The sequence below is a fragment of the Bos indicus genome, chromosome 29 (genome assembly GCF_029378745.1).
Source record: "Bos indicus isolate NIAB-ARS_2022 breed Sahiwal x Tharparkar chromosome 29, NIAB-ARS_B.indTharparkar_mat_pri_1.0, whole genome shotgun sequence".
Lineage (NCBI taxonomy): Eukaryota > Metazoa > Chordata > Mammalia > Artiodactyla > Bovidae > Bos > Bos indicus.
Genome location: NC_091788.1, coordinates 51038603 through 51063087, shown reverse-complemented (window position 1 = coordinate 51063087; position 24485 = coordinate 51038603). Strand labels below are relative to the sequence as shown.

At 64.4% G+C, this 24485-nt stretch overlaps 4 protein-coding genes across 9 annotated transcripts; 3 read left to right on the top strand and 1 right to left on the bottom strand.

Annotated features, from left to right (window-relative positions):
• The first annotated feature begins 1008 nt into the window (after positions 1-1008).
• Positions 1009-6548, top strand: PNPLA2 (patatin like phospholipase domain containing 2). The gene is made up of 10 exons (XM_070783273.1): positions 1009-1117; positions 1761-2090; positions 3657-3889; positions 3969-4034; positions 4393-4602; positions 4824-4884; positions 4986-5162; positions 5259-5391; positions 5583-5705; positions 5798-6548. The coding sequence occupies exons 2-10, from the start codon at positions 1904-1906 to the stop codon at positions 6066-6068; spliced, it is 1461 nt and encodes a 486-aa protein (XP_070639374.1). The 5' UTR covers positions 1009-1117; positions 1761-1903; the 3' UTR covers positions 6069-6548.
• A 793-nt stretch (positions 6549-7341) lies between these two features.
• Positions 7342-12443, top strand: CRACR2B (calcium release activated channel regulator 2B). Of its 4 annotated transcripts, none has more exons than XM_070783276.1 (10): positions 7342-7497; positions 9466-9659; positions 9736-9847; positions 10216-10387; positions 10761-10907; positions 11012-11102; positions 11214-11306; positions 11429-11595; positions 11779-11850; positions 12002-12443. In XM_070783276.1, exons 2-10 carry the CDS (start codon positions 9501-9503, stop codon positions 12177-12179), a joined length of 1191 nt encoding a protein of 396 aa, XP_070639377.1. In that variant the 5' UTR covers positions 7342-7497; positions 9466-9500; the 3' UTR covers positions 12180-12443. The 4 variants fall into 4 exon arrangements, with proteins under 4 accessions (XP_070639377.1, XP_070639378.1, XP_070639376.1 ...); XM_070783277.1 differs by lacking the exon at positions 7342-7497 and adding an exon at positions 7766-8206; XM_070783275.1 differs by lacking the exon at positions 7342-7497 and having other exon boundaries at positions 8291-9659; positions 11195-11306.
• A 786-nt stretch (positions 12444-13229) lies between these two features.
• On the top strand, positions 13230-18210 carry CD151 (CD151 molecule (Raph blood group)). 3 transcript variants are annotated; one of them, XM_070783282.1, is made up of 9 exons: positions 13230-13368; positions 14298-14361; positions 15154-15263; positions 15360-15551; positions 15934-16008; positions 16524-16628; positions 16731-16889; positions 16992-17078; positions 17521-18210. In XM_070783282.1, the coding sequence occupies exons 3-9, from the start codon at positions 15180-15182 to the stop codon at positions 17578-17580; spliced, it is 762 nt and encodes a 253-aa protein (XP_070639383.1). In that variant the 5' UTR covers positions 13230-13368; positions 14298-14361; positions 15154-15179; the 3' UTR covers positions 17581-18210. The 3 variants fall into 3 exon arrangements, with proteins under 3 accessions (XP_070639383.1, XP_070639384.1, XP_070639385.1); XM_070783283.1 differs by having other exon boundaries at positions 13232-13368; positions 14261-14361; XM_070783284.1 differs by lacking the exon at positions 13230-13368 and adding an exon at positions 13740-13953.
• Positions 18211-19300: 1090 nt separating this feature from the next.
• POLR2L (RNA polymerase II, I and III subunit L) lies at positions 19301-24324 on the bottom strand. The gene is made up of 2 exons (XM_070783303.1): positions 24169-24324; positions 19301-19554 (listed from the first exon to the last, which is right to left on the bottom strand). Exons 1-2 carry the CDS (start codon positions 24261-24263, stop codon positions 19446-19448), a joined length of 204 nt encoding a protein of 67 aa, XP_070639404.1. The 5' UTR covers positions 24264-24324; the 3' UTR covers positions 19301-19445.
• Positions 24325-24485: the final 161 nt, after the last annotated feature.

The window sequence follows — 24485 nt, the reverse complement described above, 5'->3', positions numbered from 1 at the left end:
TCCCCCAGAGCAGGCTGCAGGGACAGCCTTAGGCCCCTGGCTGAGCTCACAGTGTCCAGCTCCTCCTTGGTGGTCCACCCTGGTGACCCCCTGAGCTCTGCAGGCTGGCCTTGGGGGTCTGTTCCATTCCCACTGTGTTCCCCCTCATCTCCTGCTGTGTCCAGCAGCCTCCCCAAGGGCTCAGGCACCCCAATCCTGTGCTGCACCTCCATCCAAAGCATTCGGGGTTCTAAGTCAAACACCCTCACCCCCTGCCTTCCCTTTTCCCAGGACCCAGCTCCCCCCGGCCTCCTACCCAGGGCCCTTGAGTGTCTGTAGGGTGGGTGGCCCTGTGCCGTCCATGTTTCACCTTCTCAGTCCTTATTTGAACTTGTGGAAACACTCTCTCCCACTTCAGCCCAACCCCCTCCCCAAGTGGGGCCAGCCTGGGCTGACTTTCCTCACTGCTCTACTGGTGCGGATTCCCATGCCAGGCACACATGCCAAGTACAGGTGGCTTGGAGCTGAGGACTGGTTGGCATGATGCCCGATGGCCCTGTCCTGGGCAGGCCCTGCTCTGGCTCTGCCTGGGCCTGATTGGGGAGCAGCCCTGGGCTGGGTCCTGAACTAAACTCCTGCCTGGGGAGCGAATGTCAAGGGTGACATGCACGCTGGCCACCTGTCTTCAGCATAGATAAGCCCCTTGTTTGGGAGGTGAAGTGAGGTGCCGGATGACCTGGTGGCTCAGCAGTAAAGAATCCTGCCAATGCAGGAGACATGGGTTTGAACCCTGAGTCCAGAAGTTCCCAAAAAGGAAATGGCAACCCACTCCAGTATTCTTGCCTGGGAACTCCCATGGACAGAGGAGCCTGGTGGGCTACAGTCCATGGAGTCAGAAAAGAGTCAGACAGGACTGAGCCAGTAAACAAGTGAGGTGCAGAGCTAGTTCTGGATACAAGTCAGGATAGCCCTGCACTGCAATCCAGGAGAAAAATGCGGAAGGGGGTGGGAGGGTGACGTTACCAGCACCTGCCTGGGCAATTAGTTAGGGCGGGTCAGGGCTGGAGTCACCCCGGAGTAGACACCACAGCCTGAGGAGCTGGCACAGGAGGCCGATGGAAACCAACTTAGTGCCCAGGTAGAGTTGGCTGCGGGGCGGTCGGAGCTCGGCCGGGAGGTCTGGTGTGGGTCTGAGACGCCAATGTTCTCTCTGGGAATTGTGGTTTGCATGCAGCCCTGTGTGTTTACGGGTGATTCTGTGGATGAGTCTCGGTGGGTCCTTCAGGTCCCTGGCCCGCGGCGAGCTCCTCGGAGTCCTGGGCGGGCGGAGGCCTACGCCTGAGGGAGGCGAGATGCTGCCCGGACAGCAGGGCCCTCCGCTCCCGGGTGTCCAGCTCAGATGCCGACGTCCCGGGCCTGAGAGCGGCCATCCCCACTCCTCTGGGCCCCCGTCCGCCCCTTTCCGCCGTCCACGGTGGTGGGGGCGGGGAAGGCAGCAGGAGGTGGGGGACGTGGACTCCCGTCCGGGCCTGGCTACTGTCTTTGGCGGGGCCGCAGGTGCGGCGCTTCGGAGCCCAGGGGGCTGGACGGCGGGCGGGGCCTCAGTTTCGGGGCCGGGGCTCGGGGCGGGGTCTCCGGGTCCAGGTGGGCTTCCGGGGAGGGCAGGGCCCCTGGGGGGCGGGGCCTCGGAGCCGGGGGCGCGGCCGTTCCCCGCGCGCCCCGATAGGCCCGCGCGAGCCGGCTCCGCCCCGCCCCCTGCTAAAATCGCCGCCTCCGCGCAGAGTCCCCAGCTCCGCCGGCTGAGACCCCGAGCCACCGCCACCGAGGGGCCAGCCGGCCGGTGTAGCCCCGGCTCCAGAGCGAGCGGCGAGCGCGCGGCGCACAGGGCGGCCTGCGGAGCCCGGGAGCCCGGCGGGCCGCCGCGATGTTCCCCAAGGAGACGACGTGGAACATCTCGTTCGCGGGCTGCGGCTTCCTCGGCGTCTACCATATCGGCGTGGCCTCCTGCCTCCGCGAGCACGCGCCCTTCCTGGTGGCCAACGCCACGCACATCTACGGCGCCTCGGCCGGGGCGCTCACGGCCACGGCGTTGGTCACCGGGGCCTGCCTGGGTAAGAGGGCCGGGGGGGCTGGGCAGATGCCCCTCGCGAGGGTGGAGCGGCCCCTTCCGTCACCATGGGGAGGTGGGAGGGGGTCTCTACTCGGGACCCGGGCCGAGGGTCCAATTCCCGGCGCCAGCCAGGGGCGGGGCCTGCCTTGTTTTGCTCCGAGGGTGCCCGGGGATTGGGGTAGGGCCCGGTGCTGCCGCCTAGGGCCCGCCTGTCGGGCGCAAAGGTTGGGGGGCGGGCAGGAGCAGAGGAGTTATTTCATTGGAAAGAGAAAGTAGTTCGTGGGCGGGACCTCGAGAGACGGGGTGGGGTCTAGGCTGTCCGCCTGCCCCGGGCGTGTAAGACCGGGTGCCAGCGGTCACTGTGTCCTGGGGCTTCGGCATTCCAGACTGCCATGGCCCCGGGGCAAGGTATGGAGTTGGCCTCTGAGAGAGCGTCTGGTCACTGTGGCCTGGTGCCTCCCGAGGACTCTTGGAGGAGGACCCAGCAGGTCAGGCCTGGGCCTGGCCAACACAAGCTCTCCCCGGCTCTCTCGCTCCTGGCACACCGCCCACTTGTGGGTCTGGGTCCGCGGCTTTGCCCCCTCCATGGGGCCAGAGGCGCGTGGAGACTCTCAAGTCCCGGCGTCGGCTTCCTCCACCCGCACTCCTCCCTCCGGCGGCCCTTGCCAGTGATGTTTACGGCACACGGAGTTCTCCTGGAGGCAGCCAAAGTGACAGAGGGGTCATTAGCTTCTGGAATGCCCCGCCCAGCAGGAGCCTGTCCAGGGTTCTCCCCTGCCCCCTGCCGGTGACTTTTGCCCTGAGAGGTTGGGGTGGGAGGAGCAGACGGGAATTCACCCTGTGGCCAGGCCCTTTCCCCTCCAGGCGGCCTCCACCCAGTGCTCCTCAGACCCCGTGTTGGTCTCAGGACACCCCTAGGTCCGTGGTACCTTGTTGAGGACATGGCCCGCATGGTGCCTCCCCCCAACACATGCTCCCAAGAAAGCTTTCTCACAAGCGCCAGTGGTCTTGGGCAGCTGGAGCCTGCACCCTGCCTCATCCCTGACCCCAGTGGTGATCCCAGTGCCTCTGGGGCCTTCCTGCCCCGGCTACTCCTGGGCCCCTCGCACTCCGGCTTTGTCCCCAGCCAGTGCCCATGGCCCCCAGAGCTATGTTGAGGGGCTGCAATGGGATGCAAGCTGGTGTCATGCCCCCGGGTGGCATTAGGGTCTGTGGATCTGGATCTGGCCAAGTGGGTGAAGGCTGAGGCTGCTCAGAGTTGAGCCTGTGGCTTCTACCCTTCCTGGGGGGGGGGGGGGGGGCCTGGGTGCCAGGCCACGCCAGGCTCTGTGATTCATGGATCAGGGAGAGCATTGGGAAATACTGGGCAGAGGGCAGGCCATGGCCTCAGCTATCTGCCCTCCCAGGAGCCTCTCTCTTCCCAGGAACAGGTGGCAAAAGTCCCAGTTGTGGGCCAGGCCCCGTGGTGGACACGGAGACTCCTCCAGGGTGGATGGGGCTGGCTTGAGTCTGTGCCATGGTCCCTGGGCATGGAGCCCTGGCCTGACTCTTGGCCCTGCTGCTCCAGGTGAAGCTGGTGCCAACATCATCGAGGTGTCCAAGGAGGCCCGGAAGCGGTTCTTGGGCCCACTGCACCCTTCCTTCAACATGGTGAAGACCATCCGGGGCTGCCTGCTGAAGATTCTGCCTGCTGATTGCTATGAGTGTGCCAGCGGCCGCCTAGGCATCTCTCTGACCCGTGTCTCTGATGGCGAGAACGTCATTATAACCCACTTCAACTCCAAAGAGGAGCTTATCCAGGTGGGCCCCACGGGCCATACCAGGGTGCGGTAGGAACCCGAAGACCCCTGCTCACTGCCCCCTCTGTCCCTACCCCCAGGCCAATGTCTGCAGCACCTTCATCCCCGTGTACTGCGGCCTCATCCCCCCTTCCCTCCAGGGGGTGGTGAGTATCCCCTGGGCGCCCTGCCCGGGTGACAAGTCGGCTCCTGTGTGGGGGGTGGGATGAGTGCCCCCCAGCCCCGCCCTCCAGCCGGCCTGTCACCTCACTTCCCCAGAGTGCGGGGAGGAGCGCCATCTGTGCCCCCCGGACTGTGGCCTCACTTCCCCAGTTACTCAAGAGCTGGTGAGCTGGCGCGGATGAACGTTTCCGGTGGTGTTCTCCCCAACCCCGCCGTCTGGCCATCTGTTCAGTGGCCAGTGCCCAGTGGGTGAAAGGCCCAGATGAAATGGCCCCGGGGGGGGGGGGGGCATCAGCACCCCCTGCTGGGCCCTCCCCGTGTGACCCAGTGTCCCTGCCACAGCGCTACGTGGACGGTGGCATCTCAGACAACCTGCCGCTCTATGAGCTCAAGAACACCATCACGGTGTCCCCCTTCTCGGGCGAGAGTGACATCTGCCCGCAGGACAGCTCCACCAACATCCACGAGCTCCGAGTCACCAACACCAGCATCCAGTTCAACCTGCGCAACCTCTACCGCCTCTCCAAGGCCCTGTTCCCGCCCGAGCCCCTGGTGAGGCCGCCGTCACCGCCGGCTCGGGGGACACCTGCCTGGGGGCCTCTCCTGGCGATAGCCCGCAACTTGCCCAGCCTCTGTCCAACCTGGATCTGGCCCTGGATTCAAGTTTGCTTAGGGTGTGGTGGGGGGATGGTGCAGAGACCCCGTGGACCCCAGGGGGGCAGAAACAGGGTGTGTATGGCCCCCTGCCCCAGTTTACGCCTCCCCTGCCTCAGGTGCTTCGAGAGATGTGCAAACAGGGCTACAGGGATGGCCTCCGCTTCCTGCGGCGGAACGGTGCGCAGGCTGCCCAGGGCTGGGTGGGCTCTGCTTGGCCGTCCCCTGTGGGCCAGCCAGCCGCAGCCCCGCTGATGGCCTGTCGCGTCCTCCCCACCCAGGTCTCCTGAACCGGCCCAACCCCTTGCTGGCACTGCCCCCTAGCCAGCCCCCTGCCCCCGAGGATGCAGATGCAGAGGAGGGGGCAGTGGCCATGGAGAGGACTGGAGGGAAGGACCACCTGCCTCCGCCCAGGGAGGATCACATCCTGGAGCACCTGCCCTCAAGGCTCAATGAGGGTTCGTGGGGGAAGGGGGTCTGGGGGGAGGGGCGGAGGGGTCCTGGTCTCCGCCTCCCCTGCGGACCTGCCACCAACCGCCCTCCTGTACCCACAGCCCTGCTGGAGGCCTGCATGGAGCCCTCGGACCTGCTGACCACACTCTCCAACATGCTGCCCGTGCGTCTGGCCATGGCCATGATGGTGCCCTACACTCTGCCCCTGGAGAGCGCGGTGTCCTTCACCATCCGGTGAGCAGCAGGGGCAGGCCCCCGGGACGGACTTGGGAGTCATTCCTGGGTGGTGGGCACAAAGACACAAGGAGAGAGAGAGACAGCTGGTTTAAGATGCTGCAGAGATGCCATGTCGGGCCCCAGAGCCAGGGCACAGACCGGGCCGGCCCGCCGCGGTCCCTGAGGCCATGCCTTGCACCCTGCCCCAGCTTGCTCGAGTGGCTGCCTGACGTCCCTGAGGACATCCGGTGGATGAAGGAGCAGACAGGCAGCATCTGCCAGTACCTGATGATACGCGCCAAGAGGAAGCTGGGCAACCACCTGCCCTCCAGGTGAGCCCCTCGCCGCCGTGCCCACCCCGGCCCGCAGCCTCCCAGGCGACCCCCACGCAAGCCCACCCTCCCTCCATCCCGCTCTCCTGCAGGCTGTCGGGGCAGGTGGTGCTGCGCCGCGCCCGCTCGTTGCCCTCCGTGCCGCTGTCCTGCGCCGCCTACAGCGAGGTGCTGCCCAGCTGGATGCGCAACAGCCTGTCGCTGGGGGATGTACTGGCCAAATGGGAGGAGTGCCAGCGGCAACTGCTGCTCGGGCTCTTCTGCACCAACGTGGCCTTCCCGCCGGACGCCCTGCGCATGCGCGTCCCTGCCGGCCCGGCCCCCGAGCCCCCGCAGCACCCGCCCAGCTCGCCCCCTTGCTAAGGGCCCAGGGCCCTGGCCTTCCGGCCCTGGTGCTGAGGGCTGGCCCACGCCCGCCCCCCCAGGCCCCGCAGCGTCCCTGCCCCGTGAGGCGGGGCCCCAGGGCCAGCTGAGCTCCCCTCCGCAGCCCCTCTCCACCACCCTGCAGACTGAGGAGCTGGAGGCCCTCACGCTGCCCAAGGGGGCTTTGCGGTCCACCAGCCGCTCATTCGTTGCACAGAGGAGGGCCGGGTAGCCCTCCCAGCGTGGCCACAGGGACCCCCTGCCTGTGCCTTAACCCCCCCTTTGGGGCCCCGCCCTGGTGCTGGGCCAGCACGCTGGGGCCCCGCCCCTGCGGCCCCTGCCCGGCACCCCCGCCTGTGAGCGCGGTATTACTCCTGAGAACTTCGCACCTGCTCCGCCGGCTTCATTTTTCATGTTTCTGAAGAATGTGTGTGAATTATTTATTTTTGTCAAAGCAGATGTAATAAATGCCACAGACCAGCCCTGCCTCCTTCACTTGTGTGCGGCTGCCTGCCCCGCCAATGTCGTGTCTCTGCAGCTTCAGGCCAGGGATTCCCGGGGTCCTGCATCCCTCTAGCCTGGCATTCAGGGCCTGCCAGCCAGCCCTGGGGCTCCCCCTCAAAGCACCGAGGGCTTCCTAGGCTGCCGCCCACTCCACTGGCTGGGACCCTTGGGCACAGCTTTCCAAGGGCCAATGGAAATATTTGGGACCAAGATCCTTGCAAAATAAAAACAGAACTGTTTAGTTTACAACTTCATGGTGTCCTGGGGGTGTGGGATGATTTCCCGGTTGGATGGCTGTGGAGGCTGAGGTTCCCCAGGTGAGCGCAGGGGAGAGGTGGGCGGTGGTGGGTGGAGGGGTATGGAGGGGGGATGCTCCACAGTGGGCGTTTGGCCCCAGGCTGGTGGGAGGTGTGGGTCTTGCCCCTGTCATCAGGAGCCTCCCCGCCCCCAACAGTGTACCCAGCCCCCTGCCCGAATATAGGATGGAGCAGGTGTGGTGAGGGGGGCTGGGTCTTGTGGGTGAGACATGCTCTGGAGGCCTCCTCTGCCCTGCCTGGGCAGTCTGAGGGGATGCGGCCAGCCCCCCTTGGTGACCACAAGGGCCCATGGGGCAAGGGGGGTTTCTGAGCGGAGCGGGGTGCTTGGCTGGCAGTCCAGAGCTGATTGCTGCTGGGGGTTTGCCCGCACCTGCCCTCCGTGCTTCCCCATGGCCGCAGCCCCCAGCCAACAATAACGGTCGGGCCGGGGCTGCGACCGGGAGAGCCGGCTCAGCAGGTCCCTGCGCGCCTGTGCCAGGGGCCACCCCTTGGTCTCAAGGTCCTGTCCTGTAGGCCCAGCCAGTTCTAGTTCAGCAGGATCCCTGGGGGAGCGGAGGCCTCCAGCCCCCAGCGCTGCCAGGAGGGCCCCGGGAGGCCAGCCCCTCCAGGTGGGTGCAGGGCCGGGCCGGGACCTGGGAGGGGGACCCCTGGGAAGAAGCTGGCATTTTCTCCCCCTGCAAGGACGTCACACACAGTCCCCACCCAGCACCTTCTGGCAACCCTCCCCCAACGGGAGCTACAGTCAGGGCTATGCCCCCAAGGAGGGTTTGGGGCGCCTGCTGAGACAGGAACCTCCTGCCAGCCCCCCCACCCAGTCACTCCCCCTCACACACACAGGCCTCTAAAGCACTGATTTAAATACCGTGTTGTAGTATACTACTTGTTTATTGTTTAAAAAAAATATGGGAAAGAATGTTGGAGAAGCATAGGGAAGAGAGGAAAGTCACGCCACTCCTAGAGATAACCGTTGAAAATATTTTGGTCTATTTCCTGCCTGGTTTTTCCTGCACGCTCTTCGGGGCCTGAAATCGAGATCCTGAGGACTGCCCCCCCTCCTTGGCCCTGTGCAGGAAGTGTCCCCGGGGTCGTCTCCACCCCACCAGGAGCTCAGGCTCGGACAGGACAGACCCTGGGGGTCGGGGGCTGCATGCAAGGGCGGGCGGGCTGAGTGCTGGGCTACAGGGCAGTGCTGAGAGGCGGGGACACGGCGGGGACGCGGGGACAGCGGCGGCGGCTCCGCCCGGCCGGCCCTGCCGGGGTCTCGGTACTGGCGGGTGGACAGCCCAGTGCGCGCAGGTGTGGCGGTGAAGCTCGCAGGTAGGCAGGCGCCTGGCAGGTACCCCCCACCCCACCCCCCAACCCCTGCCTGCGCTGGCCGCGTACCTCCACACCCGCCCCGCCAGGTCGCCACAGGGTTCATGGATCCCTGCATATCACGGCCAGGGACTCCGGTGCCCCTGGGGGCGCGCAGTGGCACGGGCAGGGCAGACTGGGGCCCCAGGGCGTGGGGGCTCAGGAGTCCTCCCCACTCTCCGCTCCGCGGCCGGGACACAGTGCAGCTTCCGGCTGGGATGGCCCTCGGGTCCCAGGGAGCCAGGGAGCCGCTGGTGGGGTGGAATGCCTGCGCTGGGCCGGGGGCGGGCGAGCCCGCGCTGGGGGAGTGGTCTCCGCCCACGTCCCCTCCTCCCGCCCTTCCTCAGACCCGCCCTCTTTATCGGTCGCCCCCCACCCCCGGGAATATGGGTGGGGGGGAGAATCACAGTCTTGGACTGAGGGGCGACGACCCCAGGGTCCCAGGTCGGGGGGTGATGCCACACTGGGGCTGGCTTCGGGAAATTCGGGGGTCAGGGCTTTGCGGGAACAAGAGGTGGTCTGATGAACGGGCAGGGCACCCCCTGGGAAGGAGGCCAGTGTGGCTGTGAGCACGGTGCCAGCAGGAAAGGCTGCTAGGCTAGACCCTGAGGTTCCCGACAAGGGCCTTGGAAGGCCTCGAGGCCCGGGCTGGACCCTGCACCTGCCCTCCGTGGGGCCCCAGGTCGGTGGGAGGGGCTGCGGGCAGGGAGGGCGGAGCCAGCCTGCCTGCCAGCTGGCCGGAGGCGGGGCCCAGGGTCGGCGCTGAGCAGCCAGGACCGCCTGGTACTCTCATTGGCCCGGCCTGGTCAGCCCCGTGCCCAGGTCGGCAATTCCAGGACCTGTTCAAGTCCTCTGCGGCTTACCATTCCCTCACCCAAGCCCTTGCCCCCTCTCGCGAGCCCCCACCTCATTTCAGTCACAAGATCTAGAGCAGCCCCCAGCCCGCCTCCCTTAATGCAGCCTCTCCTGCACCTGCTGGCTTCGAGGGTGGCCTTGAGCCTGCCTAGCTCCACCCAGGCCCCCGCCCGCCGGCCCCACTGCCTGAAATTGGGCCACACGCCCCCTGGCGGCCCCTCTGCCAAGCCCTCTCCCGCTTCCCATGGGGGCAGGGAGGCTCCTCTGCGCCCCACCTCTGGGTGCCCACCGCTCCCGCTTAGCCCTCGGCTGCCTTTGCCTCACACCCGCTTTGCCTGCCCTTCTCCTCTCTCCTCTTCTCTTCTCAGCTCTGCTCAGGCCACCCAAGGCTGAGCCCACCGCCATGGCCAGCGCCCCCGGGGCTGGGGAGGCCCAGGAGGAGGAGGGGTGGGAGCACGGCCGCACGTCGGGGCCCCTGGCCACGATGCTGGAGCAGGCCCAGGAGCTGTTCCTGCTGTGCGACAAGGAGGCCAAGGGCTTCATCACCCGGCACGACCTGCAGGTGAGCCCCCGCCCCCAGAAGCTGCCTGCCCCCGGGGCTGACCTTGGCCACTCAGCCCTGCCATCCGCCCTGCCAGGGCCTGCAGAGCGACCTGCCCCTCACGCCCGAGCAGCTGGAGGCTGTGTTTGAAAGCCTGGACCAGGCGCACACCGGCTTCCTCACCGCTCGGGAGTTCTGCCTCGGCCTGGGTGAGCCTGGGCCCTGAGCCCCACCCCCAGCCCACTGGCACGCGTGACTTGGGGCCCACAAGGTCGGCAGCCCACACCCCTCCGTGGCCTCCCTCCAGAGCACACACAAACACACGGAGAGCCCCCAAATGCGGCGGTGTGCTCACCGGCTACCACCCCTCTGCCCGAGCCTAACCCTAGTGAGGCTGGGAGCTAGGCGTGCCTCATTCTGGCCTGAGCCCAGCTGTCACCTCCCATTCCCAGGACGGGAGTCGGACCAGAGTCAGGAAGAAAAACAGGAAACCGGGCTCAGAGAAGGGCAGGATATGTGAGGGGGGCGGTGGGCTGAGCTGTGGGGGGTAACAGTCTCTTCCTCCCACGCCCTGCAGGCAAGTTCGTGGGCGCGGAGGCCACCGCGGGTGCTCTGCCCTCCCGGGCTCCAGAGGAGACCTTCGAGTCGGGCTGGTTGGATGTGCAAGGCGCTGGGGGCTCAGTGGAGGAGGACGAGGAGCTGCTCAGCTCGGCGCTGGAGCAGCTGGGGGTGGCCCGGGTCCTGGGCGAGTAAGTCGATGTTGGCCCGACCCCAGCACCCTCCACTGCTCGGTCCACCTGCGCAGGCCTGTCCAGGTCGCCTGCGTGCCTGTTCCCAGACAGGGACCCTCGGCCAGGCTGGGTCCGGCCCTCTCAGCTGCCACTACTGTGAGCCGGGCGTGATTTCCCACAGAATTTGCATTTCTGGAGTCAGCAGTCACGGCTGCACCCAGCACAGGCACAGCCCTGGGTACACAAGGACACAACCCCGCTTGTACACACCTCCTGCCAGGCCACGCGGAAGAGGGTGCCCTGCTTGTCCAAGGCCAGGGGGCCTCTGGGGCTCACCCTTCCGGGTGGGGGAGTCCTCCCTTCGGCTTCAGCCCCTACCCACCCACCCCAGGCAGCAGGCAATTCGGGCGCTCTGGACCCGGCTGCAGCGTGAGCGGCCCGAACTGCTGGGCTCCTTCGAGGACGTTCTGATGCGCGCGTCAGCCTGCCTGGAGGAGGCGGCCAGAGAGCGGGACGGCCTGGAGCACGCTCTGCGGAGGTGAGGGCTGGGAGGCCGGGTGCGGCCGGAGGGCCAGGCGGAGGGGCTCCTGGCTGCGGTGCTGGCAGGCTTTCAGCCGCCGTCTCACCCTCGGTTCCCCGCAGGCGGGAGAGCGAGCACCAGAGGGAAGTGCGGTGTCTGTACGAGGAGATGGAGCAGCAGCTGCGCGAGCAGCGCCAGCGCCTGCGGGGTCAGGTGGGCCCAGCCCGGGCGCGCGGGTCTCCGGGGGGCTGCCTTCTTGGACGGAACTGGTCCTACCCGCGCCCCTGCCGCCCGCGGGGGCTCAGGTGTCCCCGCGCGTCCTAGGGCCTCCCCCAGGAGGAGCGGAGAGGCCGCCTGGAACTGGAGCTGCAGAGTCGCGAGCAGGAGCTGGAGCGCGCGGGGCTGCGGCAGCGGGAGGTGAGCAGCCGCCGCGCGGAGGGATGCATGGCGGCCCAGCCCGGGCCCAAGCCCCGCCGTCCCCACGCACTCCCTGGCGACTTGAAGGGCTCTCTCCAGCCTCGACCCCCCCGCTCCCCCAGCTGGAACAACAGCTGCAGGCCCGGACCTCCGAGCAGCTGGAGGCGCAGGCGCAGAACGCACAGCTGTGGCTGGCCAACGAGGCGCTGCGGACGCAACTGGAGGGCGCGCAGGAGCAGCTCCGCAGACTGGAGGGCGACGCGCAGGGCCGCCGCGAGCAAGCCCAACGGTGCCGGGGGCGGGCCGGGCCCTCGGGGGCGGGCCCCGGGGAGGGGCGCGCCTGGAGCTCCGGGCTGCCGTCGCCCCCGGCTCCAGCCCCGCCTCTGGGGTCTCCGTGGGGCGGGTCCTCCAGGGGGCCGTGCGGCACCCCGAGGCGCCTTCCTGCATCCGCATCACCACCTCCGTCCTGCAGAGATGTGGTCGCGGTCTCGAGGAACATGCAGAAAGAGAAGCTCAGCCTCCTGCGGCAACTGGAGCTTCTCAGGTGCGTCCGGAAGGGGTCCGCGCCCCGCCGGCTTCCACCCAGCGCCCCCCACCGCCCCCCACCGCGAGGAAGCCCTTCCGTGCCCGCGTCCCCCACCCAGGCGTGCTTCCTCTTGAGACCCCCTCAGAGTCTGTGGACTGCTATTCCCCAGGGAGCTGAACACGCGGCTCCGAGACGAGAGGGACGTCTGTGAAGCCCAGAGGCTGGGTAGCAGCCGCAGGAAGGCTCTGAGCTCCGCCCCCCTGCTGGGCGCCCCCTGCTGCTGCTGTTGCAGTAGCTGGGCTCGCCCCCCAAGACGCGGCTCCGGCCACCTGCCCAGTGCCCGCTGACCAGCCCGAGTGACTCACTGGGCTTCACCTGGCTACTCAGAGAAGCCGCCCCTTGAAGGCGACTCGGCGTGACTGGGGGCTGCCTATCCAGGATGTGAGCTCTCCCCATTGAGCTCCCCGGCCTGCCTGACTTGCAGACATGAAGGAACTAACCTGGGGGGGTCAGGGACTCATGTCCCTTCCCGTGGTCCTCATTCTATCCCCAGCGCATCAAAACTAGCGGAAAACCCCCTCCTCCGAATAAAGTCCCCTGACTTCACCCTCCTCGGCCTCCTGTGTGTGTGGGAGCCGTAGCATTTGGACCAGGTGTCCATCGTCCTTGTGTGTCCACTGGACGTGTCCGCAAGCCCTCACCGTCCGCCAGAGTTGTAGGGACCAAGGGACTGAGGCCAGTCGGCCAGGAAGCAGTGGGCCGGGTTCTCTGACCGCCCCCAGCCTCCAGGGCCACCCCCTCCCCATGCCAGTCCTCACACAGCCCTGGGTTGGCTAGTTCAGCCCACTGGAGTCCTGAGTGGAGGAGCCGGGGGTGGGCCTAAGCTGTCTCCAGTGCCCCTCCGCCCTGCCAGCCCGAGCCTCGGGCAGGGAGCAGGGGACGAGGGCCGCCCACTGTCCCGGGAGAGCTGTCCCCACCGACGGCGCCGCCTCGAGCCGTCGGGCACTCCGCTCTAGATCCCCAGCGCAGCCGGTCGCAGCATCTGCCCTCGTTCCCGAACCTTTTCCCACCACTCCCAGGCGACACCCTCCTGTCCGGACCCTCTCACGCCGTGACCCGGGCCTCCCCTGCAAGCCGTCCTCCGCACGGCGCCCAGAGAGGCCCCTCTCTGCCCTTGACTGCACCTCTAGGCCCTCCCCCGGGCAGGCCCGCGTCTGTCCCGGGGACCCCCGCAGCCCCGCCCCGCCCCCGCCGCTCCTCCCGAGCGGGTGCCTCGGGCCGCAGCCCGCCTGGCCTCGGCCTCCTCGGGTGGCCCTCAGGCCGCCGCCGCGGCTGGTGCCCCGCCCGCGCGCGCCGAGCGCTGTCGGGACCCGCCTGCGTCGCCGGCCGGGGGCGGGGCCTGCGGGCTCGGGGCGGGGCCCGGGGCGGCACCTCGCGTCTAGGTCGCAGGCCCGGGCCGGCTGTGTCTTCTCTGCTCTCCCAGCCGCCGCTGCCGACCCCGCCGCCCGCCGCCCGCCGGACTCGGACGCGTGGCCGGTGAGTGCACCGCCGGGCACCGACGACCGGGAGAAGCTGCGCGCCTGGCGGCCCCGCAGGCTCCTACCGGGGGTAGACGAGTGCCCGGAGGCCCGGCGGGCCGAGGGTCCGCCGGGCGAGGGCAAGGCGCCTCCTTGGTCTCCGGACGGTCCTTGCGGCCCCCTCGGGCCGGGGGCTCCTCCCGAACACCCCACGCACTGCGCGAACACCGGTGCCCTCCTCTCCGCCGGTGCGAGGGGGCGGGCCGTGCGCCCCGCCTGGGCGTGGGGGTGGCGGCGGCGGTGACTTCATCGCGGTGACGCGCGAATTCCTCACCGGCCGGGCGGGAGCCGAGCTGGGAGTCCCCCACCTTGGGGCGTGGGCCGCTGACAGGCCCGGCTGGGCTTCGGGAGCCGGGGGTGGGGCGGCCGTGTCCAGGGCCTCGGGAGCTATTTCTGGCTGGCCCTTCCCTGGGGGCTCACCTCCTCCGGGCACTCCCGGAAAGGCGGCCCGCTCCTCAGCCCTTCGCCCAAGGGCGGGCCGTGCGGGTGGAGCCTGTGCCTGGAAACAGCCTTCCCAGGACCCCGGACCCCGGGACAGTCCCAGGTCCGCCGGCGCGGGGGGTCTGCACTTTTTCTTCTTCCCGGGCGGCAGTTACTGCCGCTTGGTGGGGGAAGGGCCAGTTACAGGCCAGGTGCCAAGGCTCAGACTAAGGGGCTTGGAGGAGGCGTGCGGCCCCTCCCAGGATCGGACTGTCCAGAAATGTCTTCTGCCCTGCCCCGCCCTAGCCCAGGCCAAAATACCGGGCCTGGCCGCTCCCTTCTCCGCGGGCGGGGGGCGGGGCGGACGCGCCAGCTCGCGGCCAGTACCTGGGTCAGCTACAAGGAGGGATGGTGGGATCCTGCCCATCCAGGTTGAGCCTGACCTGTGGCCTGTCCCTGGCCCTCTAGTGGAGCCTCTTCAGGCGGGAACTTCTGTCTACCTGCCCTACAGAGGAGCCATCCCACCAGCCAGGTGAGTGCTAGGCGCAGCAGCCAGAAGTCCAGCTCGGGGAGGTGCTGTGTCTGTCTGGAAACAGGGCCCCAGGGCTCCTCTGCCCTCTGTGTCTCCACCCCGCTCATGCAGACACCCAGAAAGGAGAGGGTGGGGTGGCTCTGGGGAGGGGCACAGGCTGGAGGGACACTTCCCCCTGGGTCGGTGTGGCTGTCCCCCTTCAGGAAGGACCCCCAGGTCTGGGGGTGGCGCCTGCCAGCTCTGGCTGGAAGGAAGGCAGGCCGGCCCTTTATGAGGCCTAAGGGCCTTCTCCAAGGCCATAGGACTAAGTTAGAAAAGCACAGATCAGTCTACTTTGGAGCAGCTTCTGCCCCCCCCCCACCCCCCCGCCCCAGCAGCCGGTAGGATCCTGCCACCCTGTGACGTGGGGCCCTGGGAATGTTTGGGGTGGGGTGGTGTGGGGGGCCTGTCTGAGCTCACCCGAGGTGCCTGCTGGGCCGTCCTACCTGGCTGCCTGCAGGGCTGAGTCAGCCCGTGGTGGTGGTTGGGGGTCCTCCATGCCCCTCCCACCGTGCCCTGGGCGCTGGTCAGGGAAGCCGGGCCCCCCAGGCTTCAGCTGGGCTGCGGGCACCACGTCCGCCCTTGCTGCAGTGATGGCGGGGGCTGCTGTGCAGCCCTCCCGGGAGGGGTCCTGGTTCCCACAGACGCTCCCAGAATCGTCACCCAGGCAGGCGGTTGGCTTGGCCCCAACCTGGTCTGGACACGTGTCCCCCGCTCCTCTCCCCACTGGCGTTTGGCTGTCCTCCTGGGCAGCCCGTCCCCCACCCACCGGCCCCAGGATGGGCGAGTTTGGGGAGAAGTCGACAACATGTGGCACCGTCTGCCTCAAGTACCTGCTCTTCACCTTCAACTGCTGTTTCTGGGTGAGCAGTGGGCACCCCCTTCCCCGACCTCGGAGGAGCCTTGCCGGGGGTCCACGCCCGGGGCCGGATGTGCTGACCGGTGTGCACTGCCCGCAGCTGGCTGGTCTGGCCGTCATGGCCGTGGGCATCTGGACGCTGGCCCTCAAGAGCGACTACATCAGCCTGCTGGCCTCGGGCACCTATCTGGCCACAGCCTACATCCTGGTGGTGGCGGGCATTGTTGTTATGGTGACCGGGGCACTGGGCTGCTGTGCCACCTTCAAGGAGCGGAGGAACCTGCTGCGTCTGGTCAGCAGGGCTTGCCGCACCGAGGGTGGGGGTGGGGTTCCCCGCCAGGCTGCCCGGGGTTGGTTCTGGGTTAGGAGGGCTTAGAAGGGAATGATGGGTGAGACTGCAGGACAGACAGACTCTGCTGTGCTCACCTGGGAGGGGCTCCTTGCCCACCTGTGGGTCCTCGTATCCCAGCTGGGCCAGCAGAGGGAAGACACCTGAGGAGGAGCACTGGGAGGCCTGGGGGTCCCCAGCCCTCACCTGCTGCCGGGGGCCCCCACTGTGTGGCCACTTGGCAGCTGAGGGCAGTGGCCACGCTCTGTCACGCCTGGCGCTGGGTGTCCTCACGGAATGGGGGTGTCCGCGCCCCAGCCCACCTGAGTCCCTGCGCCTCCCCCAGTACTTCGGCCTGCTCCTCATCATCTTTCTGCTGGAGATCATTGCCGGGGCCCTGGCCTACATCTACTACCAGCAGGTGAGGGCTGGGACAGGCCGTGTGAGGGCGTGGACGTGCACTTAGGGACACGGACACCCACGCGCTGGGCCACACACGCACAGGCAGGGCATGCACGTGCAGGCCTGCCGTGTAGGGGCACACACGCGTGGGCTAGGAAGGACAAGGACGCACTAGGCTGCAGTGCGGAGCCTTGCGCCCTCAGGCCCTGGAGAGGGGGCGGGGCCACAGGTGGAGGGTGGGCCACAGGGACCACCAGCCGGCCCTCCGCACCCGAGCTGCCTGCTTGGCTGAGGCAGGTGTCCAGGGAATCTGGAGTGCCTTCCCTGCCGCCGACCCTGCCCACGGCCATCTGGGTGACTCCCAGCCCCCTGGCCTACAACCACCCGTCTGAGCCAGCATCCAACGCCCATTCCCTGACCCCAGCCCTTCCCAGAGTCCTTCTGCATGCCCCCCCTCCCGGTCTACGCCCACTCCCACCCTGCCCCACCTCGGAGTCTTCGACCAAGGCTGCAGCTGTCCCTCCCTCACCCCAGCTGAACGCAGAACTCAAGGAGAACCTCAAGGACACCATGACCAGGCGGTACCACCAGCCGGGCCACGAGGGCGTGACCAGCGCTGTGGACAAGCTGCAGCAGGAGGTGGGTGGCTGGGAGGCGCAGGGCGGGGCCTCCTGGACCTCTGCGGGAGCCCCGCCACAGGGCTGGGCCCGGGGCTCTGCCTGAGCTCTGTTCCTGCTGCAGTTTCACTGCTGTGGCAGCAACAACTCGCGAGACTGGCAGGACAGCGAGTGGATCCGCTCGGGCGAGGCGGGCGGGCGAGTGGTCCCTGACAGCTGCTGCAAGACTGTGGTGCCCGGCTGTGGGCGGCGGGACCACGCCTCCAACATCTACAAAGTGGAGGTAGGCCGGTGGGGCCTGCTGAGCGGCCTGGGATGCTGGGTGGCCCCGTCCCCGAGGCGACTGGAGGACTCGCCACCTTCAGCAGCCCCTCCACCCGTGCAGGGCGGCTGCATCACCAAGCTGGAGACCTTCATCCAGGAGCACCTGAGGATCATCGGGGCCGTGGGCCTGGGCATTGCCTGTGTACAGGTGTGTGTGTGTGGGGGGGTGCTGGGCATGGCCCGTGTGCAGGTGTGTGTGGGCTGGGCATGGCCCGTGTGCAGGTGTGTGTGGGGGGCTGGGCATCGCCCGTGTGCAGGTGTGGTGTCGGGGGGGCTGGGTATCACTCGTGTGCAGGTGTGTGTGGGGGGCTGGGCATCACCCGTGTGCGGTGTGTGTGGGGGGCTGGGCATCGCCCATGTGCAGGTGTGTGGTGGGGGCTGTACCTCGCCCGTGTGCGGTGTGTTGCGGGGGCTGTGCATCACCCGTGTGCAGGTGTGTGGGAGGAGCTGGGTATCGCCAGTGTACAGATGTGGTGTGCATGGGGGGCTGGGCATCACCCGTGTGCAGGTTTGTGGGGGGCTGGGCCTCGCCCGTGTGCCATGTGTGTTGCGGGCCGGGGCTGACGTGCTCTTGCTGGCCCTGTGCTCAGGTGTTCGGGATGCTCTTCACCTGCTGCCTGTACAAGAGCCTGAAGCTGGAGCACTACTGAGTGTGTCCATGGGCACCCGCCCTCCGTGCGCTGCAGCTTCTCACCATGCGTTGACTACTGATACTCCTGAGAGCCAGAGTGCTGCGGTCCAGGCGGCGACTCTGCCCCGTCCCCTACCGGGGAGACTGTTCTGCTGCCTGGACCCCCACTGTGCCATCACCGTGCCCTCTGGGAACCCCCAAGCCCAGAGGCAGCTTCAAGTGCCTTTAGCTACACACCAAAGTCCCAAGACCTAAGGTCAGCCCCACCTATCTGCTGGGCTGGGGGTTACCCCCTCCTACCACCATCTCCTTTGGGCTGAGATCGTGGCCTTGGGGTGCTCCCTGAGGCCTGTGCCAGTTGGACAGAAATGGGCTGGTGCGGGGAGCTGGGCAGCAGCAGGTGAGGAGGCCCCAGGTGCCTCCCCCAGGCCCCCCGGGTACTGGGCCTCCTCCTCAACCAGGGAAGAGCCCTCCGGGCTGGGCCTCGGCCGCTCCCCCGCTGACCGCCGTCTGCAGCCTCGTACTGACTAGGTCACGCTGTCACACTCCCCCAGAGGCAGGACCCTGAGGGTTATAGTCACTGCTGTAGTCCATGCCTAGGACTGCTCTTGCTACTTGATAGGTGCTCAATAAACATCTGTGGAATGGATGGCTGAGATGACTTCACTGACAGAGGTAGTTCTGGTCTCCAAGGGCTGTCACGTCGGCAGAGTGAACAGACCCACCCCCAGGGCCGCAAGAGGCGGACACGGGGCTCCATGGGACAGAGGCTGGGCCAGCTGCAGACAGGCCCCGCAGGAGCTCAGCTACTCCCTGGATGCAGGTCTGGTGATGCGGCAGAGCCCCGAGGGAGCGGGTGACTGGACCGCTTGCGGTTTCCAAAGGCCTGTCTGGCCACCGCACAGGGACCAGGGACCAGAGCGGGGGTCTTGGGAGCGAGTCAGGTGGGGTCTGGCAGGACGTCTGCCGGCAGGGCGGGGCCAGAGAAGGGTGCTGGGCCTGGTCTCTGCAGAGACCACCCATCAGACGCCTGGGCAGGTGGCCTCAGGAAGGCTGCCTCCCTCCTGCCCTGAGCTGCTGGAGGCACCAGGGCCTGCCTGAGCCCCGCCAAAGTGACAGCTTCTGGTTTGAAGCCTCAGCCTGAGCTGGACCGGGATGAGCTGCCCCCACCCCTGCCCCCGCCAGACAGCTCTCTAGTTGGTCTTCAGGGCAACGCACTTAACGCCTGGGCACCGAGAGCCCATTCAGAACAGATGCCCAGGAGAGTTGCCTCGGGGGACCCCCCACCTACTGTGGGGTCTCGGGGCTGGCCACAGAGGCGCGTGCCCTCTGGAGCGGAGCTGCCTGCCTGCCTCGGGTGGAGCCTGCAAGCTTCTGGCGGCAGCACGCTCAGGACGCGCAGCTGTGACCACAGGGGCACGGCACGCGGAGCTCAGCAAGTCTGGTGCTTTAGATACTGGGGAGGGGGTGGGAACCTCTGTTCTCGGCCGAAGGGCACCCAGCACGGCGCCGTGGGACGCCGGCGCTCCCACCTCAAGCACTCGTGACATCTGTGCCTTCTGTGGGGCCAAGTGCGCCCACAGAGGAAGGAAGCCCCGTGCCGAGCTCTGCTGTGTGGAAGGCCCGCCCTCCTCCTGGGCCGTGAGGGCCTCGGGTACCTGCGAGTGGCCTCATGCACCAAGTAGAACCCAGGAACCGGCGGGGCAGCCCACAAAGCCAGACCAACTGTTAGGACCTCCTGGCAGTCCTCAGAAACATTTATTAGACAGTTCTTTCCAGAGAGAAAGACCCACGCCAACAGAGCCATGGGCGGGCGTGGCTTCCAGCACCCCACACCCCAGGGGAACAAGCCGTGGGCGAGACACCGCCTGCCGCATCGCGGGGTCACTTCTCCAAGGGTGCGTAGTTGAGCAGCTTCTCGATCAGGTCCACGTGGGCAAGCAGCATGCGGCGGCAGCAGTAGCGCTTCAGGCCCAGCGCATCCAGGGCATCCCTGCAGGTGGGGAGAAACCGGGTTGCAGCCTGCTCCTCCTGGCAGACAGAGGGCCTCGCCCAGCGGAAGCAGCCCCCTCGCCCCTCCCAGAGACGCGGCCCCAGTCACCCTCAAAGCCTCCTGTGTGCGGGCACCAGCGTAGCACCCAGACCTGGCCTGGGGCATCTCGGGGCGGAGTCTGGGGCAGGCTGCCAGCCCCACGCCCAAGGTAAGAGGAACCCAAGTAAGAGGGTAGGTGTTGCAAGAGGACATCAGAGGACAGACACACTGAAACCATACACACAGAAAACTAGTCAATCTAATCACACTAGGACCACAGCCCTGTCTAACTCAATGAAGCTAAGCCATGCCGGTGGGGCAACCCAAGATGGTCAGGTCATGGTGGAGAGATTTGACAGAATGTGGTCCACTGGAGAAGGGAATGGCAAACCAGTATTCTTGCCTTGAGAACCCCATGAACAGTGTAAAAAGACAAAATGATAGGATACCGAAAGAGATACTCCCCAGGTCAGTAGGTGCCCAATATGCTACTGGAGATCAGTGGAGAAATAACTCCAGAAAGAATGAAGGGATGGAGCCAAAGCAAAAACAATACCCAGCTGTAGATGTGACTGGTGATAGAATCAAGGTCCGATGCTGTAAAGAGCAATATTGCATAGGAACCTGGAATGTCAGGTCCATGAATCAAGGCAAATTGGAAGCGGTCAAACAAGAGATGGTAAGAGTGTATGTCGACATTCTAGGAATCAGCGAACTCAAATGGACTGGAATGGGCGAATTTAACTCAGATGACCATTATATCTACTACTGCGGGCAGGAATCCCTCAGAAGAAATGGAATAGCCATCATGGTCAACAAGAGTCCGAAATGCAGTACTTGGATGCAATCTCAAAAATGACAGAATGATCTCTATTCGTTTCCAAGGCAAACCATGCAATATCACAGTAATCCAAGTCTACGCCCCAACCAGTAACACTGAAGAAGCTCAAGTTGAACGGTTCTATGAAGACCTACAAGACCTTTTAGAATTAACACCCAAAAAAGATGTCCTTTTCATTACAGGGGACTGGAACGCAAAAGTAGGAAGTCAAGAAACACCTGAAGTAACAGGCAAATTTGGCCTTGGAATACAGAATGAAGCAGGGCAAAGACTAATAGAGTTTTACCAAGAAAATGTACTGGTCATAACAAACACCCTCTCCCAACAACACAAGAGAAGACTATACATGGACATCACCAGATGGTCGACACCAAAATCAGATTGATTATATTCTTTGCAGCCAAAGATGGAGAAACTCTATACAATCAGCAAAAACAAGACCAGGAGCTGACTGTGGCTCAGATCATGAACTCCTTACTGCCAAATTCAGACTCAAATTGAGGAAAGTAGGGAAAACCAGTAGACCATTCAGGTATGACCTGAATCAAATCCCTTATGATTATACAGTGGAAGTGAGAAATAGATTTAAGGGCCTAGATCTGATAGATAGAGTGCCTGATAAGCTATGGAATGAGGTTTGTGACATTGTACAGGAGACAGGGATCAAGACCATCCCCATGGAAAAAAAATGCAAAAAAGCAAAATGGCGGGGAGGCCTTACAAATAGCTGTGAAAAGAAGAGAAGTGAAAAGCAAAGGAGAAAAGGAAAGATATAAGCATCTGAATGCAGAGTTCCAAAGAACAGCAAGAAGAAATAAGAAAGCCTTCTTCAGCGATCAATGCAAAGAAATAGAGGAAAACAACAGAATGGGAAAGACTAGGGATCTCTTCGAGAAAATCAGAGATACCAAAGGAACATTTCATGCAAAGATGGGCTCGATAAAGGACAGAAATGGTATGGACCTAACAGAAGCAGAAGATATTAAGAAGAGATGGCAAGAATACACAGAAGAACTATACAAAAAAGATCTTCAGGACCCAGATAATCACGATGGTGTGATCACTGACCTAGAGCCAGATATCCTGGAATGTGAAGTCAAGTGGGCCTTAGAAAGCATCACTACGAACAAAGCTAGTGGAGGTGATAGAATTCCAGTTGAGCTATTCCAAATTCTGAAAGATGATGCTGTCAAAGTGCTGCACTCAATATGCCAGCAAATTTGGAAAACTCAGCAGTGGCCACAGGACTGGAAAAGGTCAGTTTTCATTCCAATCCCAAAGAAAGGCAATGCCAAAGAATGCTCAAACTACCGCACGATTGCACTCATCTCACACGCTAGTAAAGTAATGCTCAAAATTCTCCAAGCCAGGCTTCAGCAATATGTGAACCGTGAACTTCCTGATGTTCAAGCTGGTTTTAGAAAAGGCAGAGGAACCAGAGATCAAATTGCCAACATCCGCTGGATCATGGAAAAAGCAAGAGAGTTCCAGAAAAACATCTATTTCTGCTTTATTGACTATGCCAAAGCCAAAGTTTATTGTGGATCACAATAAACTGTGGAAAATTCTGAAAGAGATGGGAATACCAGACCACCTGATCTGCCTCTTGAGAAATCTGTATGTAGGTCAGGAAGCAACAGTTAGAACTGGACATGGAACAACAGACTGGATCCAAATAGAAGAAGGAGTACGTCAAGGCTGTATATTGTCACCCTGTTTATTTAACTTATATGCAGAGTACATCATGAGAGACGCTGGACTGGAAGAAAACACAAGCTGGAATCAAGATTGCCGGGAGAAATATCAATAACCTCAAATATGCAGATGACACCAGCCTTATGGCAGAAAGTGAAGACGAACTAAAAAGCCTCTTGACGAAGGTGAAAGTGGAGAGTGAAAAAATTGGCTTAAAGCTCAACATTCAGAAAAAGAAGATCATGGCATCCCGTCCCATCACTTCATGGGAAATAGATGGGGAAACAGTGGAAACAGTGTCAGACTTTATTTTTATGGGCTCCAAAATCAGTGCAGATGGTGACTGCAGCCATGAAATTAAAAGACGCTTACTCCTTGGAAGGAAAGTTATGACCAACCTAGATAGCATGTTCAAAAGCAGAGACATTACTTTGCCAACAAAGATCTGTCTAGTCAAGGCTATGGTTTTTCCTGTGGTCATGTATGGATGTGAGAGTTGGACTGTGAAGAAAGCTGAGCACCGAAGAATTGATGCTTTTGAACTGTGGTGTTGGAGAAGACTCTTGAGAGTCCCTTGGACTGCAAGGAGATCCAACCAGTCCCTTCTGAAGGAGATCAGCCCTGCGATTTCTTTGGAAGGAATGATGCTAAAGCTGAAACTCCAGTACTTTGGCCACCTCATGCGAAGAGTTGACTCATTGGAAAAGACTCTGATGCTGGGAGGGATTGGGGGCAGGAGGAGAAGGGGACGACAGAGGATGAGATGGCTGGATGGCATCACTGACTCGATGGACGTGAGTCTGGGTGAACTCCGGGAGTTGGTGATGGACAGGGAGGCCTGGCGTGCTGCGATTCATGGGGTCGCAAAGAGTCAGACACGACTGAGTGACTGATCTGATCTGATCTGTCATCATTCCAGCAGCCTCCCTGGAGCCTGGTGCAAATGCTAAGGCCGTCCGGTGCTTCCCAGTCCACCCAACCAGCTGCACTGAGAACCCCGCCTGGCTGGCATGCTCCAGGTCCCCGAGGTTCACATTTTGATAAAGATGGGGCTGTCCACACAAGGACCAAAGTAAGACTCTCATCTAGGGTAAACTCAGACAAGTAAGGCGGTAACTGCAGTGCCAAGGGGCAAACACGGAAAAGAGACCCCACAAAAGCCTGATGATGAGGGCTATGTGATCAGAAGCTTGTCTGATGTCCTAAAAAAGCCCGTGAGTCTGAAGGACACGGTTTGTTGTTCAGTCGCTCAGTCGTGTCCGTGACCCCATGGACCGCAGCACGATAAGCTCCTCTGTTCTCCATTATCTCTCAGAGTTGGCTTAAATTCCTGTCCATTGAGTTGATAATGCTACCTAACTATGTCCTCCTCTGCCGCTCCCTTCTCCTTTTCCCTGCAACCTTTCCCAGCATCAATGTCTTTGAGGACACAGGGATGGGCCTCATAGCAGGGAGACCTTAGGGAGCTGATGAACAGAGGTGGCCAGGGGCCTATTTGCGGTGGAGGCGTGGAGCCAGGATACTCGAGTCCCCAGACACCAGCGCTTGACAACCAGCTCCCCTCCTCTGCCTGAACTGCGGGGTGGGAGACGCTTTCCTGAGAGCCGGTCTGCAGAACAGGGCTGGCAAAGGCTCGGGGAATAAAAGCCTTGCCAGGGTCACCTGGGATCTGATGAACGTCCCTTGCCCCTGACCTGGAGGCCGAGACCCCTGAGTGCCGCCTCAAGACCCCAACCCCTCAAGCCTGGATCCTCGACACCCGCCCGAGACGCCGACGCCGCAGGCCGGGCCTCCCACCCGCCACCCCGGGCCCCGCAGGCCGGGCCCCCCCGCCCCCGCCCCCGCCCCGGGCCCCGCAGGCCGGGCCTCCCAACCGCCACCCCGGGCCCCCCACCCGCCACCCCGGGCCCCGCAGGCCGGGCCCCCCCGCCCCCGCCCCCGCCCCGGGCCCCGCAGGCTGGGAAACCCTCCCCGCAGGCCGGGCCCCCCAACCGCCACCCCGGGCCCCGCAGACCGGCGGCCGGGAGCGCGCCGCTCACCCCTCGGTGTACTCGGCCTGCAGCAGGCCCAGGTAGGCCTCCCACTTGTTGCCGACGATCTTGCCACACGTGAAGCAGCGAACAGGGATGATCATGGCGGCGGCGCGGGAGCCAGAAGCTTCCGGTCCGGCGGCCCGACGCCCGGATCCCCCGGCGCTTCCGCCCCGGCGCGCCCATGGCGCGGGGGTGCCGGCCCGGCCCGTGCACCTCCCGCGGCCGCCCGGCGCCGCCGGCCTCCGCCTCCCGCCGCGACGGCGGCTCCTCCGCCCGGGCGCGGGTCCGGGGTCCAGGTCCGGGGTCCGGGGTCCAGGTCCGGG